At 38.4% G+C, this 14,185-nt stretch overlaps 2 protein-coding genes across 5 annotated transcripts in view; one reads left to right on the top strand and one right to left on the bottom strand.

Annotated features, from left to right (window-relative positions):
• The window catches only part of METTL21C (methyltransferase 21C, AARS1 lysine), a 26,839-nt gene extending 13,914 nt beyond the window's left edge, over nt 1-12,925 (top strand). The window contains exons 3-6 of the mRNA XM_014873348.2: nt 8,787-8,938; nt 10,186-10,328; nt 11,870-11,987; nt 12,531-12,925. Coding sequence (XP_014728834.2) covers nt 8,787-8,938; nt 10,186-10,328; nt 11,870-11,987; nt 12,531-12,925 — 808 coding nt within the window. The remainder of the gene's footprint in view (nt 1-8,786; nt 8,939-10,185; nt 10,329-11,869; nt 11,988-12,530) is intronic.
• The window catches only part of TPP2 (tripeptidyl peptidase 2), a 52,268-nt gene continuing 48,973 nt past the window's right edge, over nt 10,891-14,185 (bottom strand). For all 4 annotated transcript variants that reach the window (XR_015801592.1, XR_015801591.1, XM_014873346.2 and 1 more), the window contains one exon: nt 10,891-14,185. Coding sequence is in view for 2 of the 4 variants with exons in the window: in XM_014873346.2 (XP_014728832.1) it covers nt 14,096-14,185 (90 nt within the window). In the remaining 2 variants the exon portion in view is untranslated.

Here is a 14,185-nt window from a genome sequence, read left to right as displayed (position 1 = left end):
ATGAGTGGTACAGTTTCTTTGACCTTCCTTTTCTGGCTGAGATATCTACAGAGGCCCTTCTTGTTCTTTGCATCCTTTACAAAGCTGAGCTCCAGCTTTGCCTCCACCTTCCTCACCTCATCCCTATACAACCAGATCGTACCCCTTTACTCTTTCCAGGACACCTGCCCTTGCTTCCACTGCCCATGTGTTTTCTTCTTGCCCTTCAGTTTAACCATGTCCCAATTCAGCCACGCCAGTCTCTTGCCTTCTTTGCCCAATTTCTTGCTCCTGGGAAGCTCAATCTCTTGCACTCTGAGGAAGGTGTCCCTAAAGATCTACCAGGTCTGTACTGCTTCCTTGTCTCTGAGGACACTGTCACAGAGGGTCCTATTTACTAACTCCTTGAAGAGCTGAAAGTTGGCTTTCCTAAATTTTGCTTTGCTAAAGCTGAAGGGCCTAACTTTACTGCTAACCTGACCCATATCTCTCAGGATTGCAAACTCCACCAGCACATGATCACTGGAGCCAAGGTTGCAGGTCTAATATCACATCTTCTTTGGTAGGGCTGGCTATTATGTGGGTCAGGAAGTTTTCCCGCACGGATTTCAGGAGTCTCTTAGATTGCCTACAGCTGCCATGCAAATTTCCCAGTGGATTTCAGGGTAGTTCAAATCTCCCTGCAGGACAAGACCGTGTGAGCACACTGCCTCCTGTAGCTGGAGCAAGAAGGCTTCATCCATAGCCTCTCCTTTATCTGGGGCCTGTATGCACCAACACAAGTTTCTCTTTGCTGCCTTGGTCTCTGGTTCTTGCCCCAACCTGCTCATGTCTGTTCTTAAGAGACAACTCTCCACACTCAATCTAGATCTGGGTGTAGAGAGCAACCCCACCACCTCTCCTTTCTCCCCTGTCCCTTCTAACCAGCCTGTAGCCATTGACAGTCACACTCCAGTCATGGGATTCATCCCACCAAGTTCCAGTAGTGGCAGCTAGGTCATAGATTTCCAACTCCTCCTGTCTGTTTTCCATACTGCCTGCTTTGGTGTAAAGGCTCCTCAGCTGAGCTGTCAGCCATGTCACCTTCCTAGAGAAATATCCCTTAATTCCTGTGAGATATTTCACTGGTGTTTCCCTGTCAGGGATGTCAGCCTGGGAAAAATTCACCTTGCAGTTGTTTATACTTCAGCAGACTATGCCAAGACCATGCTGTAGGCATTTAGCTGGCTGCTGACAGATGTCTCCAGCAATAAGAATGAGGAGAATCTGCTCTAGAAGTGTGACTGTGCCTATTTTTCATCAGTCATTCACCAGGTCACTCGGGCCCTCCAGCAAATCCTGCAGGAACTCCAAGACCGTGAATGTTTTAATCAAAGATTCGAGGTACACACTGAAAATATGAGATAATATCTGAATTCCTGTAGTGAAAAAAAACAATGTTCCTTTTTCAGATTTTGTTTGGTGGGTTAGTTGGTTAATTGGATTTTTTCCATTTCCTTATAAAAATGCAAAAATCCCTTTGTGGTTTTGATTAGTGTTGTGGTTTTGCAGGTATGTAGCTGTGGTATATAGCTGTCTCTGGCTCCATGAAGATCTCTTTCCTAGGTGCTACTGAGTTAGAGACTGAGTATTATGTGGTACTTGTCAACACTGAATTTCATTTATCACATTATCACCTCTCATAACATGCCAGAGATCCTTCTGGAAGTCTGTAGTTTATTTGTTCTTTTCATTGTCTTGAATAATTCTACCTTATTGTCACCACATTATTTTCCACTACCTTTTAGGAGTACACTCAGCAGCACAGGTCCCTCTGGGTTTTTGAAAACCTGGCCATTTATGGCTTCCTTGCTGTTAAATTATTAAAACAAAATATAAAATTCCTTATCCCAACAAAATTCAATTTCTGTAAGGATCTTTAGTGAGTGACCTATGAAAAGCTTGTGGAAAACCATATATGCTGTAAACTGGAGGACTATTCATGACATGCTTGTAGACACTGCCAAAGAACACACAAAACCTTCTTTACAATACCACTTATTTATCACTAGCACTGCTGTTCCTCTCAATTTAACCAGCACAGATGTCAGACTTACTTGCCCCACTGCACCCTATATGCTTCCAAGACTCCCTTAGAAATACAGCTCACATTTGTACAATTTCCTGTGCTTGGGCATCAAGTCTACTTTCAGATGCAGGCACCGCCTTTGGTCTGGAGCTGGTAATGCCACTGTGGAGTTCTCAGTAATTACCATCTGGTCATGTTCATCTGTGGTTATCGATTTAATTGACAAGAATATAATTTAACTTTTCTGGTTTAACTCTGCTGTCTTTTGGCAGAAATCTGGCAGGCTTCTTGCTCCTGATGGGTTTAATGACCATAACATTTTTATTCCTGTTTATCACAACCTTTTAAAGTTTTGATAGTTTTACATCATTTTTATGCTGTAATTGGTACTATTAACAGTAGAGGAACTTTACAATTTCTTTTAAAATTTAAACACTGTAAGCTATAATCCAGTAATGGGAATATAGTTTTACTCTGCCTGTACACTGAAGAGAATGCTACTGCTGAGTCCAGTGACACAGTCAGGAAACATACTCGTCCCAGCTTTCCTAATAGTTTAATAGCACTAAATGGGAAAAAGACCCACACTACCAATTAGGTTTCACATTACCAGACTTAACATGCCCCCAAACTTATGCAAGCTACACAATTCACATTAAAATACATACATTGTAAAAATACTTAAAGTTTGCTTTGCTTCATCACATTTGGCAGCCTGTTGCATTTTGTCTTCCACCAAAGGTCTAGAGGCAAAATTCTCATGACTGTTTAGAGAAACAGAAAAGCCAACCAAATATTTCCGAGCTTTGTGGAATTGGGTGTTGAATTAATAACTGAAAAATGCCCTTTTACACATAGAACTGAGCTTCTGTGCTACCCTTAGCCTGCCTATTCACAGAAGTCTTGAGAAATTTTAATTCCGTGGGGCTCCCCCTCCAGACAAGTAATTTTCAATGTTAAACAAGACATACTTGGAGACTGAGTGTGGAATCAGAAGTACTTATAGAAATTGTATAGTAAATATATGTCAACAAAAGCTACATTTCAGAGTATGACTGTTGATTCCTCGATGAGATATAAACAAGAAATTAAGCCATGCCTGCATGATTCATAAATAAGCGGTAACACTGTCCCTACAGTTTCCACCCTTGCTACAAGAGACACATTACAGAGTAAGCCAATTCCTCTGATTTCATTTAATAAACAAACTGTTTATATCCAGCATCAGTCCCATTCCAAAGCTTAGGACAGAGCTCTGACAACAGCACCAGTCTGAGCTGCATTCACCCCTGGTGACAAATACAATAAATATGACAAGAACATGCCTGCTAAAAGGATCACATCTTACAAAAAGCTGTGGCAGTCATTCCAGCAGCAGCTTATCTTCATTTCCAATAACAGCTACTCACCTACCTCAGTACCACTCACTTGCACTACTTGTAAAGTCAGGCAGGTCTGTGGAATGCAAAGTTTACAATAGCAGCTTAATACAGTTAATATCTTAATACTGGTTACCAAGTATAAATTAAAAAATATTTTTAACTATCAAATTTCAGACGAAAGAAGCTGGTGAGCATTTGAATGTTGAGCCAAGTGTTTCCTGTCCTTGGTGTGACTCCTGGAGACACGCAGCAGCCTGGGCACTGGAACAGCTGCTGTGACACAAAAGGTTCATTTTTTTAAACTTTGCCAGTCTTCAGGAGAGCATTACCTAAATTCGAAAGCTTTTCACCCCAAAATGAAAATGCCTATAAATTGAGTTTAAAATCCACATTTCCTCTTCCTCCCTCATTTTTTTCACCAGACTTCATCCATTCATTAATTAGTCAGGAGTTATTTTCTAGTTTATGACTTTCAAAGTAGTTTTTAGATTTTTCTGTCCTCTAATGGGATTGAATTTCTTTTGGCGGAATCTTTGCAAAGAAGGAGAAGGGACAGCAGAAGGGCAGCAAAGGAATAAATGCATATAAACCTCTCAAATTCTTAAAATGTGTGAGGAATACACATCTGTAACAACAGATTACACATCTTCAACATCAGTTGAAGAACATTCATCCTCAACATCTATGATATCCATCTGTTTTAAAATAATCAGCTGGAAGATCTTCTGATAAAAGTGTGATTTTCATTATTTTCATCCTCTTTCAGTGGATACAATATTTCCTATGGCAATGACCCGCAGTGAAGACAATGAGAAAGTTCTTTTTTCCTTAGGACTGACACTTCCCCATACTGTCTGTGGCTCAGGGCAGGGAGTGTACCCAGAGCTTCCCCAGCCAGACGCTCAGCAGGGCAAGGAAGACCTGACCTTTTCCTGGTGGTGGGAGCTTCATGAACTTTCCCCTGTGCTTGGGCTGCTGCCAGGTTACCACACTCATTATTTATGCGCTAGTTTGCCCACAGTAAGTTGCTTGCTTGGTTCAGCTCCGCTGACGTAAGGCGAACACAGGGGAGCTGCAAAACCGCGTCGTCTGCAAAAACGGAACCAGAGTCTGGAGGAGCCGAGAAAGGTTTGTACGTTTGGGACTCCAAAGTCTAAGAGAGCTTTGATTTTGTACTGCACATGTGAAAGACTTAAGTGTAACATGGTAAGTTCTTCGAGCGCTGCCTGGTAATGTTACTCTAAATAACCTGCAATCTGACTGGCTGGAGGGGAAAGTTATTCTTTTCAGGTGCGCGCCTGTATAAAAAACCTCTGGAGCGTGCATCCACCCACAGGAAACTTCCCATGCCTTCTGTCACATCAGGTACCCACACAGCTGCCCAGCTAACCTCGTCTGACGTGCCTTTGTGTTCCCTGCTAACCAACAACACAAATGCCTTTGTCTGAATTCTTGTGTTTCAGGTCAGCTCTGTGATCCCACAGAATCCAGCTCTCCCTTTCCTGCCGAGTGACGGTCACTGCTGGCTTGCGGTGTTTGGGCGCGTTTACCTTGTAGATTCAAATATCACATAGATTTACTATAGTCATGTTCCTAACACTGACATTTCCTTTATTTCCTAGCATTTGTATTGTTGGTGGTTTTTTTTTTTGTTTTTTATTGTTTTTTTAATTTAGTGCATGGTAACATGAGAAAATTGCATGAGCTCCAGGAAACAGATGTTAATGTATGGTACAAGGGTTAAGCCCCATCTTGCAAAGAACAGACTGCAACTGCATTTTCCATGTGAGCAAATGAAATTGGCTTTTGCCCAAATATTTCAACTAACACAGACTATACTGAGAAACTCTGTGCTGAGATGAAATACTTTTCAGCAGAGTTGTGTTTACAGCTGAAGACCTGGTGACACAGCACTGCTCACTAACCTACTCTTTTTTGGCTGTGTAACTGGATATTACAAACTCTTTCTGAGTAATCGATTTCATCAGTGTAAGAGGCAGAAAGTTTATTCTTACAGGGGATAAACTGTTGCCTTGAAGTTTATAATAATCTTACCATTTGCCCCTAAGTGTTACCTTGTTAATTTTTTGTAATATTGTCAAATAGATACAGTTTTGTGAATTATTCTTTCTCCCTTAGGTTCTGAAGAAATCAAATGTGATTTTTTGTTCACAACAGCTTATGACTATTTATGAAGTCAATACCGGTTTAAAAACTCTGAAAGAATTTAGTTAATTAGTTCCCAACAAGACTAATTTGGAAAAAATCTGGCTGCAAGCATTCAGAAAGAGCTAACATTTTCTAAGAGAATAGATTTTGCAACATTATCAAACCAAAATTCTTCTAGATATATAATTTTTAGTAAAATATGGATCTGAAAAATTTCAAACCAGTGAGAAATGCTATTTTTTTGTAATTCTAGGAGCACAGCAGTAACTTGAACGACAGCTTCTCAATATTCACTTGTGCCTATAAGCTTCAGGATAAATAATGATAAATGATAAATAAATGATAAATAAAGCTATGCATCATTAAGGCTAAGACACTAATATACTTGAATTCTTGAATATATAAGACTAAAACTGTCCTGTAGTTTGCAGCTAAAAAAAATTTGCTTTTAACTCCTATGAAATATGTAATTGAATAATTATGCCAGTGGAATGAACATGAATATATATATATACATATAAACAAACTTATAAACCCCTTTCCTGTTTAGCAAAAGCTACACCTCTACCAGATATTATTATAGCATCCAGAAGCTCCAGCCAAAAACCAGAGCCCAGTGTCTCAGGTAACATACAAACATAGAGTGCATAGTGTTTATCCCCCCAAATCACCACCTAGGAGCTCAGGCAACTTATGGACTTAAGGACAACACCAGCAGCAGGGTAACCACTGGTGTGGATGTTAGGCTTCCTGATAATTTTAATGGATTTAGTAAAACCAGCAAAGTTTCTTTATAAATATTTAAGCACTCCCATAAATATTAAGACTCCCATTTTAGGGGAACTCAAAAGATAAAGTGAGGAAAAGTGTAGCAATTTTTAATTTGAAAATGTAACATAACGTCGATAATAGGGTTTACATATATATCAGGATCAGATATGCAATTTTATTTGCTGCAGGTACTTAATAGTTGATCAACAAATTTGTATTTATTAAGCATGTTTCCAAGCTATTTTCTGGAATTCATTGCCAACCACGGTGAACTGAAATTTTGGCCTGTTGTAGTAAGGACTTGTTTAAGCAAGGAAAAAAAATATGGCAGGATCACTTTCCACCCAAACCGACAAACTGACAGTTTACTAATTAAACAAGCCTTCTGGTTTTATACATAGCACAATACTTGACAAGGTAAAGTTTTCTCTTGCTTTTAATTTCAGAATTGGCTTTCTCACTTAAATAGCACAAATCACGCTACAAGAGCCTTACAAAAAACCCCACCAAAACAAATACTCACCCCAAAGCCCCCAGATGTGAGAATGTAGAGCTCTGCAGGTTTCAACATAAAATGTTCAGAAGCCTGTGTCTTCAACCAATAGTTTTCTGGCTGTAGCTGTCACCAAATCTGACAGTCTTCTCTTTTCATTATGTACCTTCCCAATTGCACAAGTCTGAAAATATTTTTCACAGAGATTTCCTAAAACATGAGCAGATTTTAGTCTAGCTTAAGGCATGAAAAGGAGACATTGTTCAAATTCAGAAGCTTACTTTTGATTAAACGGGAAAAAACCCCTTGCTGTTGGAAGGAGGAACACTCTGACATGTGGAATGTGAACAGGGATGCACTCGTGTCAGGGAATGCAGTGACTGCACCATTAACTTCAGTCTCTTAACTACCATTGTTGTACCTCAAATCACACACCATGGAGGAAAGCCAGATCTTGTTACTAGCCAGATGGAGGCCTTCTGAAGAGAAAAAAAAGGTGCAGGAATCGATTTAAAGCACTTTAAAGCACTCTCTTCTGTACCAGTTCAAAATGACTGCCAAGATGGAGCAAATGCAGTGTCAGAGGAATTAGAACAGAAATTCAGTCCTTGTGAATAAACAGAGCAGCAATAAGGAATATATCAGGTTTCAGCAGAATTGCAATGGTGTCAATATCATGTGCAAATCAAATCACTCACATAAGTCAGCAGTCACACTGCTCCTTAAAAAACTACCTGCACACATTGCTAAACATCCTGGCCACTGCCAAAGATTTACCCCTTCCAGTGAGAATATCTAAAACAGCCTCCTGCAGTGATGCAACCCAAATGATACAACACTTTGCAGTGTTGCACTCTGCAGTACCTGTGGCTGGAGAGAGCAAATATGCAGTCTCAAAAATAAGCAGAATGGATAAATGTTTTTATCATTGATAAAAACACAGCTCGCTCCAGGAATCATGTTGTGTGGGAAAGGTGAACTTGTACAGCCTCTGGTCAGAGCATGAATTATCAACATTTTGCTCTTTACATATAGATGTGTCTATCTGTATCTATACATCTATATCTCTATATCTATCTACCTCATCTATATCTTTCATTTCCACACACTGACAGATATATGCATATAAATAGGTGTTTCACTGAAGACAACTCTAGTCAAGCAAAGAATTTCACTGACATATGTCTCTCCAAGCAAATTTATATCAAGTCCTGTTCCTGCTTTTATTGATGTCAGCTGGTATCAATCAGTTCTTTCTTAGATTGGGTGCTGCCCTGTACACTGTGGATGCACAGAGAGACTTATCCAAAAAGGCTTATGGATTCAATCTTTTCATTGCAATGATTTCCTGACTGCCATCTGCATATTCTGCAGTTCACTGCATTTCAGTGTGAGTTAGCTGTTCTGCAGAAAAAGACAAGAAAGAGAAGGCAACTCTGTGCAAGGAGACAAAATCAAGAGCACTGACTACAGCAAATGAAAGAGTTTTATCTCTGGAATCATAAGTCCCAAGTTTTTTGAAAAGAGTAAATCACACATATAAAAACTCACAGATATGAAAAGACAGTTATCTTTCTCAGCTATTGCTTCAACTTAAGAGTAGCTCAGTTTTCATGATGACTAGTGGTATCAATTCAGTGACATAATGCTAAGCTTCTGCATAAATGATAAACACAATAAAAATGATAAATGAGAGAATAAAAATTCTGACAGCATTACTACATTTCCAGAAACAGCCTGTACCACCCAGTGGAGTGGAGATGTCACATCTCATCCCATTTCTTCAATCCGTCACTGAAAAAAAACCCCAAAAGGCCACAGAAGGCTACTTAAATTACTACTCACTGTCTTTTTTCCAGTCAAATTTCATATGAAAAGAGTGCCTGCAAGACTTTATAACATTATTTTTCCCCTTCTGTTTCAGCTCTTTTGCCATGATCTCTGCACAGCAGCCACCATTCCCCAACAAAATTCAAAGAACAATGGACTGCCAATCCGAGGAAGAAGAAACCTGTGAAGAGCAGTATGACTCTGAAAACTGCACTTGCAGCTCTGAGCACACAGAATCTGATGCAGGTTTAATTCAACTTAAATACTGCAATTGCTATGGCATGCTAGCATATCATACTTTGATTTTTGTCAGTCTTCAAATAGTAGATGTCATCATGTAACTTTTCCTTTGATATCCAATTTTCCCTATTATTTCCCCTTACGTTTGCATATATTATCAGATCAAATCTACAAAAGATACCTCTCCATCTCCATAATTAAGAAATATGTTTAAAAAGGTCTCGATTTTACTTAGACATCTAAGAATCATTTCTCAATTACAATCTCTTACAAAAGAGGTATGGTTATAATATGCACTGATTAGGCTGGCATTGTTGAACACAATTGGTATTACAGATTTCAACAGGCTAAACTACTCCAACAGCTACTAAGGATCACTTAAAATCCCTGCAAGCCAGAACAAAGGTTTCCCTTGCAATTAATTCTATGCATACCCTTTCAACAAAAGTTCAGTCATTCAGAATAGTGTCCTTCTTTTCAGTGAGATCAGATGCAACAGCCTCAGCACAGATCTGAAATGATGAGACACCCTAGGATAACAGTACCACTGACTTGCTCACCTACATTGTGTATGCCAACATAAAATGCATCTTGCAACCCTCCTTCTGTGGAAGGAAGAACCACTAAGAAAGAGTTAGGTTTTCTTCAATGTAGGATGCAAATCCTAAGTCCTTATGTAAAAAGCAGCTTGCTGTTCTAGAGCTGCCGGCTTCAGAATTGAAATTTATAGCACAAACACCAAAATACAAGCTAACTTGGTCCTGAAAGCCTTCTAGCGGTTATTAGCAGACTTTTATATTTGAATTAGTAGCTTTTCCTAAAAGGCTCATTTTTATCTCTAAATGGCTCATGTGAATACCTAGAATGGCAGGAAATGACCTTTGTTCCTTTCACTCTCTGGCCACCCAGACTGTCAAGTTTTGGACAGCAGCTAGTCTTCACTGAAGGGGTGGTCAGGCATTGGAACAGGTTGCTCAGGGAAGTGGTAAAATCACCACCCACAGAAGTGTTCAAAACATGTCTAGATGTGGCATTTGGAGACATGCTTTAGTGATGAACATAGTGCTGGATTGGTTAATGGTTGGATTTGATGATCTTCCAGATCTTTCCCAACTTTAACAAAATTCTACGATTCAAGACCAATGTCCTGAGAGCTTTTCTAGTCCGTGTGCCCACATACTGTTTTTGTAAAATACTTTTTACCCTTTAACAACTTGCACTAAACCCATGAAATTTCAACTTTTCTCTCACAGGCTCACCAGTAACTCTTAAAATACTGCAGAACTGGGTTCCTAGAGTTTCACACTACTTTGATAAGGAGCACTATACATACGTTGGCCACCAGATTGTCATTCAAGAGTCCATAGAACACTTTGGAGCTGTAGTATGGCCGGGGGTAAGTGCACAAGACCACATGTAGAAAGCTCACGTGACACAAGAGCAAACCAGGATAGCAGCACACAAATATTAAGGAAGCTTTCTTAGATGACACTTCTGACAATGGAAGTTTCCCTATGCAGAATGAAGTCCTTCAGCAGAAAGCTCTGCCTTAGGGTAATTTGCCAGTTCATGCCAAAAGGCCCATGGCACCAAAGCATTTGTACATTGGATGTAGGGATTAAAAAAAAAAAATTCAGTAATGCAACTCAGAAAGAAACATTCAGCTTCCTCCATGCTTCCAATCAGTCACTGCTGGGAAGCAAATAATGAACAGTATAAAAAGGAGGCTGAAAAAGAAAACTGTGAGAGATTGAAAAAATATAGGATGCTATAATGATTAAATATGCCTCTTTTAAAGAAAAAGGCCGGAACAGTTTCTTTACAGCATGGAAAATTATACTTGCAAGCAGTACTTCAGTGTCTACTTCTCCTGCTCTTAAAAACAGAATTTGACGTAAACTAAGAAAACTGCCTTTGAAGGAAGAGAGGGTCAACTGATAAAGACAAGAAAACTAGAATTTCAAAATTTTTCAGATCCACATTTATTTAAAAAGCTCACAAGAAAATGGCAGACAATTTCAAAACAATAGAGAAAGAGCATTTGGGTGGGTGAAACAGTATCTTATTTTGAAATGTCAGATCATCAATTCGCACATTAATCAAGTGTCAGAATGCAGATGGTAAAACTCTCCAAGAAAATTGAGAGGTTGCACAAATTGGACCGGTGATTCATTAGCTGTCAGCTTTCCCAGAGCAGGTAGACAGTGTTGCATTATGAAAAGCACAAAAGTTAAAACAGTAAAACAATTCTAAAGAAGAGAAGCAAAAGGGGGAAGACAGTTTCTTTGGCATCAGTTTATGTTGCTAATAAACAGCCCACTTATATTCTCTAACAGACAAAATCTTTACAAAGGCCTGATAATATTTTCATAGAGTGCTGTTTTGTTTTTTCCAAAGGTTATACTGTTATCAATAAACAAGTGTCAAGTTTGTAAAGAATCAATTTTTAATACTTTCTTTGCTGAAAAAATTGAAACAAAAAAAAAAGGTTTTTCAAAAATCTTAGCTGAAGTCTAAATTTACTTTATGATAGTGGTAGTATAGCATAACATTTATGATAACAAACCAGAACATTACTTCCTACATATTATTAAGCTCTGCTGTTCTGACTGTATGGTTCACATCTTAAAACTGCCTAGCCTTGTGGGTCCCTTCCAACTCAGCTTATTCTGTGAATCTGTCTTGAGCTGTCAGAGGACTCATGCAGAAGTGTGTAGTAAATCCATATCACATAAACTTAAAATTAAAAATAATTTGCTTTTCTTTTATATAAAAAAACCAGGATACATTACAATTCTTCCCATCTTACATTTTTGTTACACCCTTCAGTGTTTCTCATTATACTAAAAAAAACCAACATCCTTGTATAAAAACATCTAATGAATTTTTGTGCAACTGAGCTGTTACCCACTTATGAATATGTGTTAACCGTTTTAGGCACTGGCTTTATCTCAGTATCTGGAATCAAATCAAGAACAATTCAACCTCAAAGACAAAAAAGTTTTGGAAATCGGTGCTGGAACAGGCTTGCTTTCCATTGTGGCCTGTATCTTAGGTTGGTAACTTAGTGTTTCCTTTTGGATTTCTAGTGAACGATGATCTAGCTCTGCCATTGTCACTTTAAGGCAATGAAACAAACAGTTGAAGCAAACTTTGTCACTGTTTGTTTCTGTTTTTAAATGAAAATTATTGTAAAATACTGTTTTGTTAACTAAACTACCCTAGTTACTGGGGAGGGGGAGGCCAGACCAGTTATGTAGATAAAGCTTTATACATGTTCAACTACATATCTATGAATTTTGCCCTGTCTCAAGTGAAAGGCTGAGAGGAAATAGCCCTAAGTTGCGCCAGGGGAGTTCAGATTTGATATTAGAAAAAATTTTTATTTTATGGAAAGGGTGGTTAGGCATCCTTGGAATAAGCTGACCAGGGAGGTGGTGGCGTCATTGTCTCTGGAAGCATCCAAGAGGCATCTGGATGTGAGACTTGGGGATAGGGTTTAATGGTACTGCTGGATTCATGGCTGGACAGATGATCTTTAACATCTCTTCCAACCTTAGTGATTCTGTGAATTGAAACAAACTCATGTTTTCTTTAGGAGCTCATGTTACAGCTACTGATTTGCCTGAAGTTCTTGAAAATCTTTCATACAATATTTCAAGAAATACACAGAACTTGAATATGCACAAACCTGAAGTGAGAAAACTGGTATGGGGAGAAGGCCTCAATGAAGACTTTCCTGTATCAACTTACCATTATGATTTCATACTGGCAACTGATGTTGTGTACCACCATGGAGCTCTGGACCCCCTGCTAGCTACAATGGTGCACTTTTGTAAGCCAGGAACAGTATTACTATGGGCAAATAAATTCAGATTCAGTACAGACTATGAATTTTTGGAAAAAGTTTGCAATATATTTAACACAACCATTCTAGCAGAATTTCCAGAATCAAATGTCAAGCTGCTTAAAGCCACAGTAAGAAAGAATTAAGAGAAAACTATTACTGATCTTGATTTAGTGGCAGCACCTCACAGATTGGAATGCCTTCCAAGATTATGTTGCACCTTCTGTGCATTTATGGTTGTAAAGTTGCAGTTGCATCTAAGTTTTGCATTGCAAGTGTAAAAAAAACAGCAAGACAAAAGATATAGCAGTTTGTCTCTGGTTGGTACATATGATCTGTTCAAACTGACCAACTCCCCTCCACTGAAGGAACAATGTTAGTAAGAACATTTGTTTAACAAAAAGCATTGATCTTCTGGCCTGCACTGAACCTCTGCTGTTTGTAAGCTGCTTTCTTTAACCAAGTTTTATTTAGGTACTCATCCAGAAACCAATACAATTTTTAGCTTCAGTATTTTTATTCATTATAAAAATCCTTTAAAGTATCAGAGTGAACATGGTGGTTTTTTGATCTTCAACTTTGCACATTTATTCTGCTGTGTTTTATATTTTTAACATTAATAAACATCTATGTATAGCTTTACAATATCTGATCAAGATGTAACTGTCTGGCACTTTTATACATATATCGGCCTATCCTGATACTCAGCTTCACCAGGATTTCTGAGCTTGCCTGAAATCATTGCAAAATGAAGAGTTTTGAAAATTTACAAGAGTACCTATGCATCAGCAATTCTGAGAAACACTGTAACAGTTTGAGAGGTTGAATTTTTCTTAAAAACATTAAATGTAAACTCTTGCAAACAATACAGGTGTCCATTATTTTCATCTCATAAGTAAGATTTTAGCTACTCTTGAAGTAGCTTTAAGGCCTTCATACAATTGAAATTAAAATCAAACATGTTAAAATTCAGTGTACCATAAAAAATACAGAACTTTTACAGGTTTGCAATTAAAAGTAACAATTCAGAACATAACATGCATGCAGTAATTCTTTCCAAACTAATTCCAAATCCTTTATGTTGGCAGTTCTGGCACATCCATTGCCAGCAATGGGATGCACAATAAGGAAACTCCCTGATGACAGGAGTTAGATTAACAGGTATTAAGCCATACCCAGGTGCCTTTACTGATAAATACACACAATTTAATAATCAGCATTCAGTAATGAAAACATGCGTTCAAATAAAAAGTCAAACTTCTCTTTTCCTATCCTGTCCCATATAAAATCATCTTAATTTTACAATTGTTGATTCTCTAGAATACACAATAATCAGGTGGATACATGACAGGAAGCCAATTTGCAGTGAAAGTTGCACAATGAGTCCATCCAAGCAGCTTCATTAG

This window comes from Sturnus vulgaris, chromosome 2 (genome assembly GCF_052056855.1).
Source record: "Sturnus vulgaris isolate bStuVul1 chromosome 2, bStuVul1.hap1, whole genome shotgun sequence".
Lineage (NCBI taxonomy): Eukaryota > Metazoa > Chordata > Aves > Passeriformes > Sturnidae > Sturnus > Sturnus vulgaris.
The sequence above is the reverse complement of the archived record's forward strand: the minus strand, read 5'-3'. Positions and strand labels throughout refer to the sequence as shown.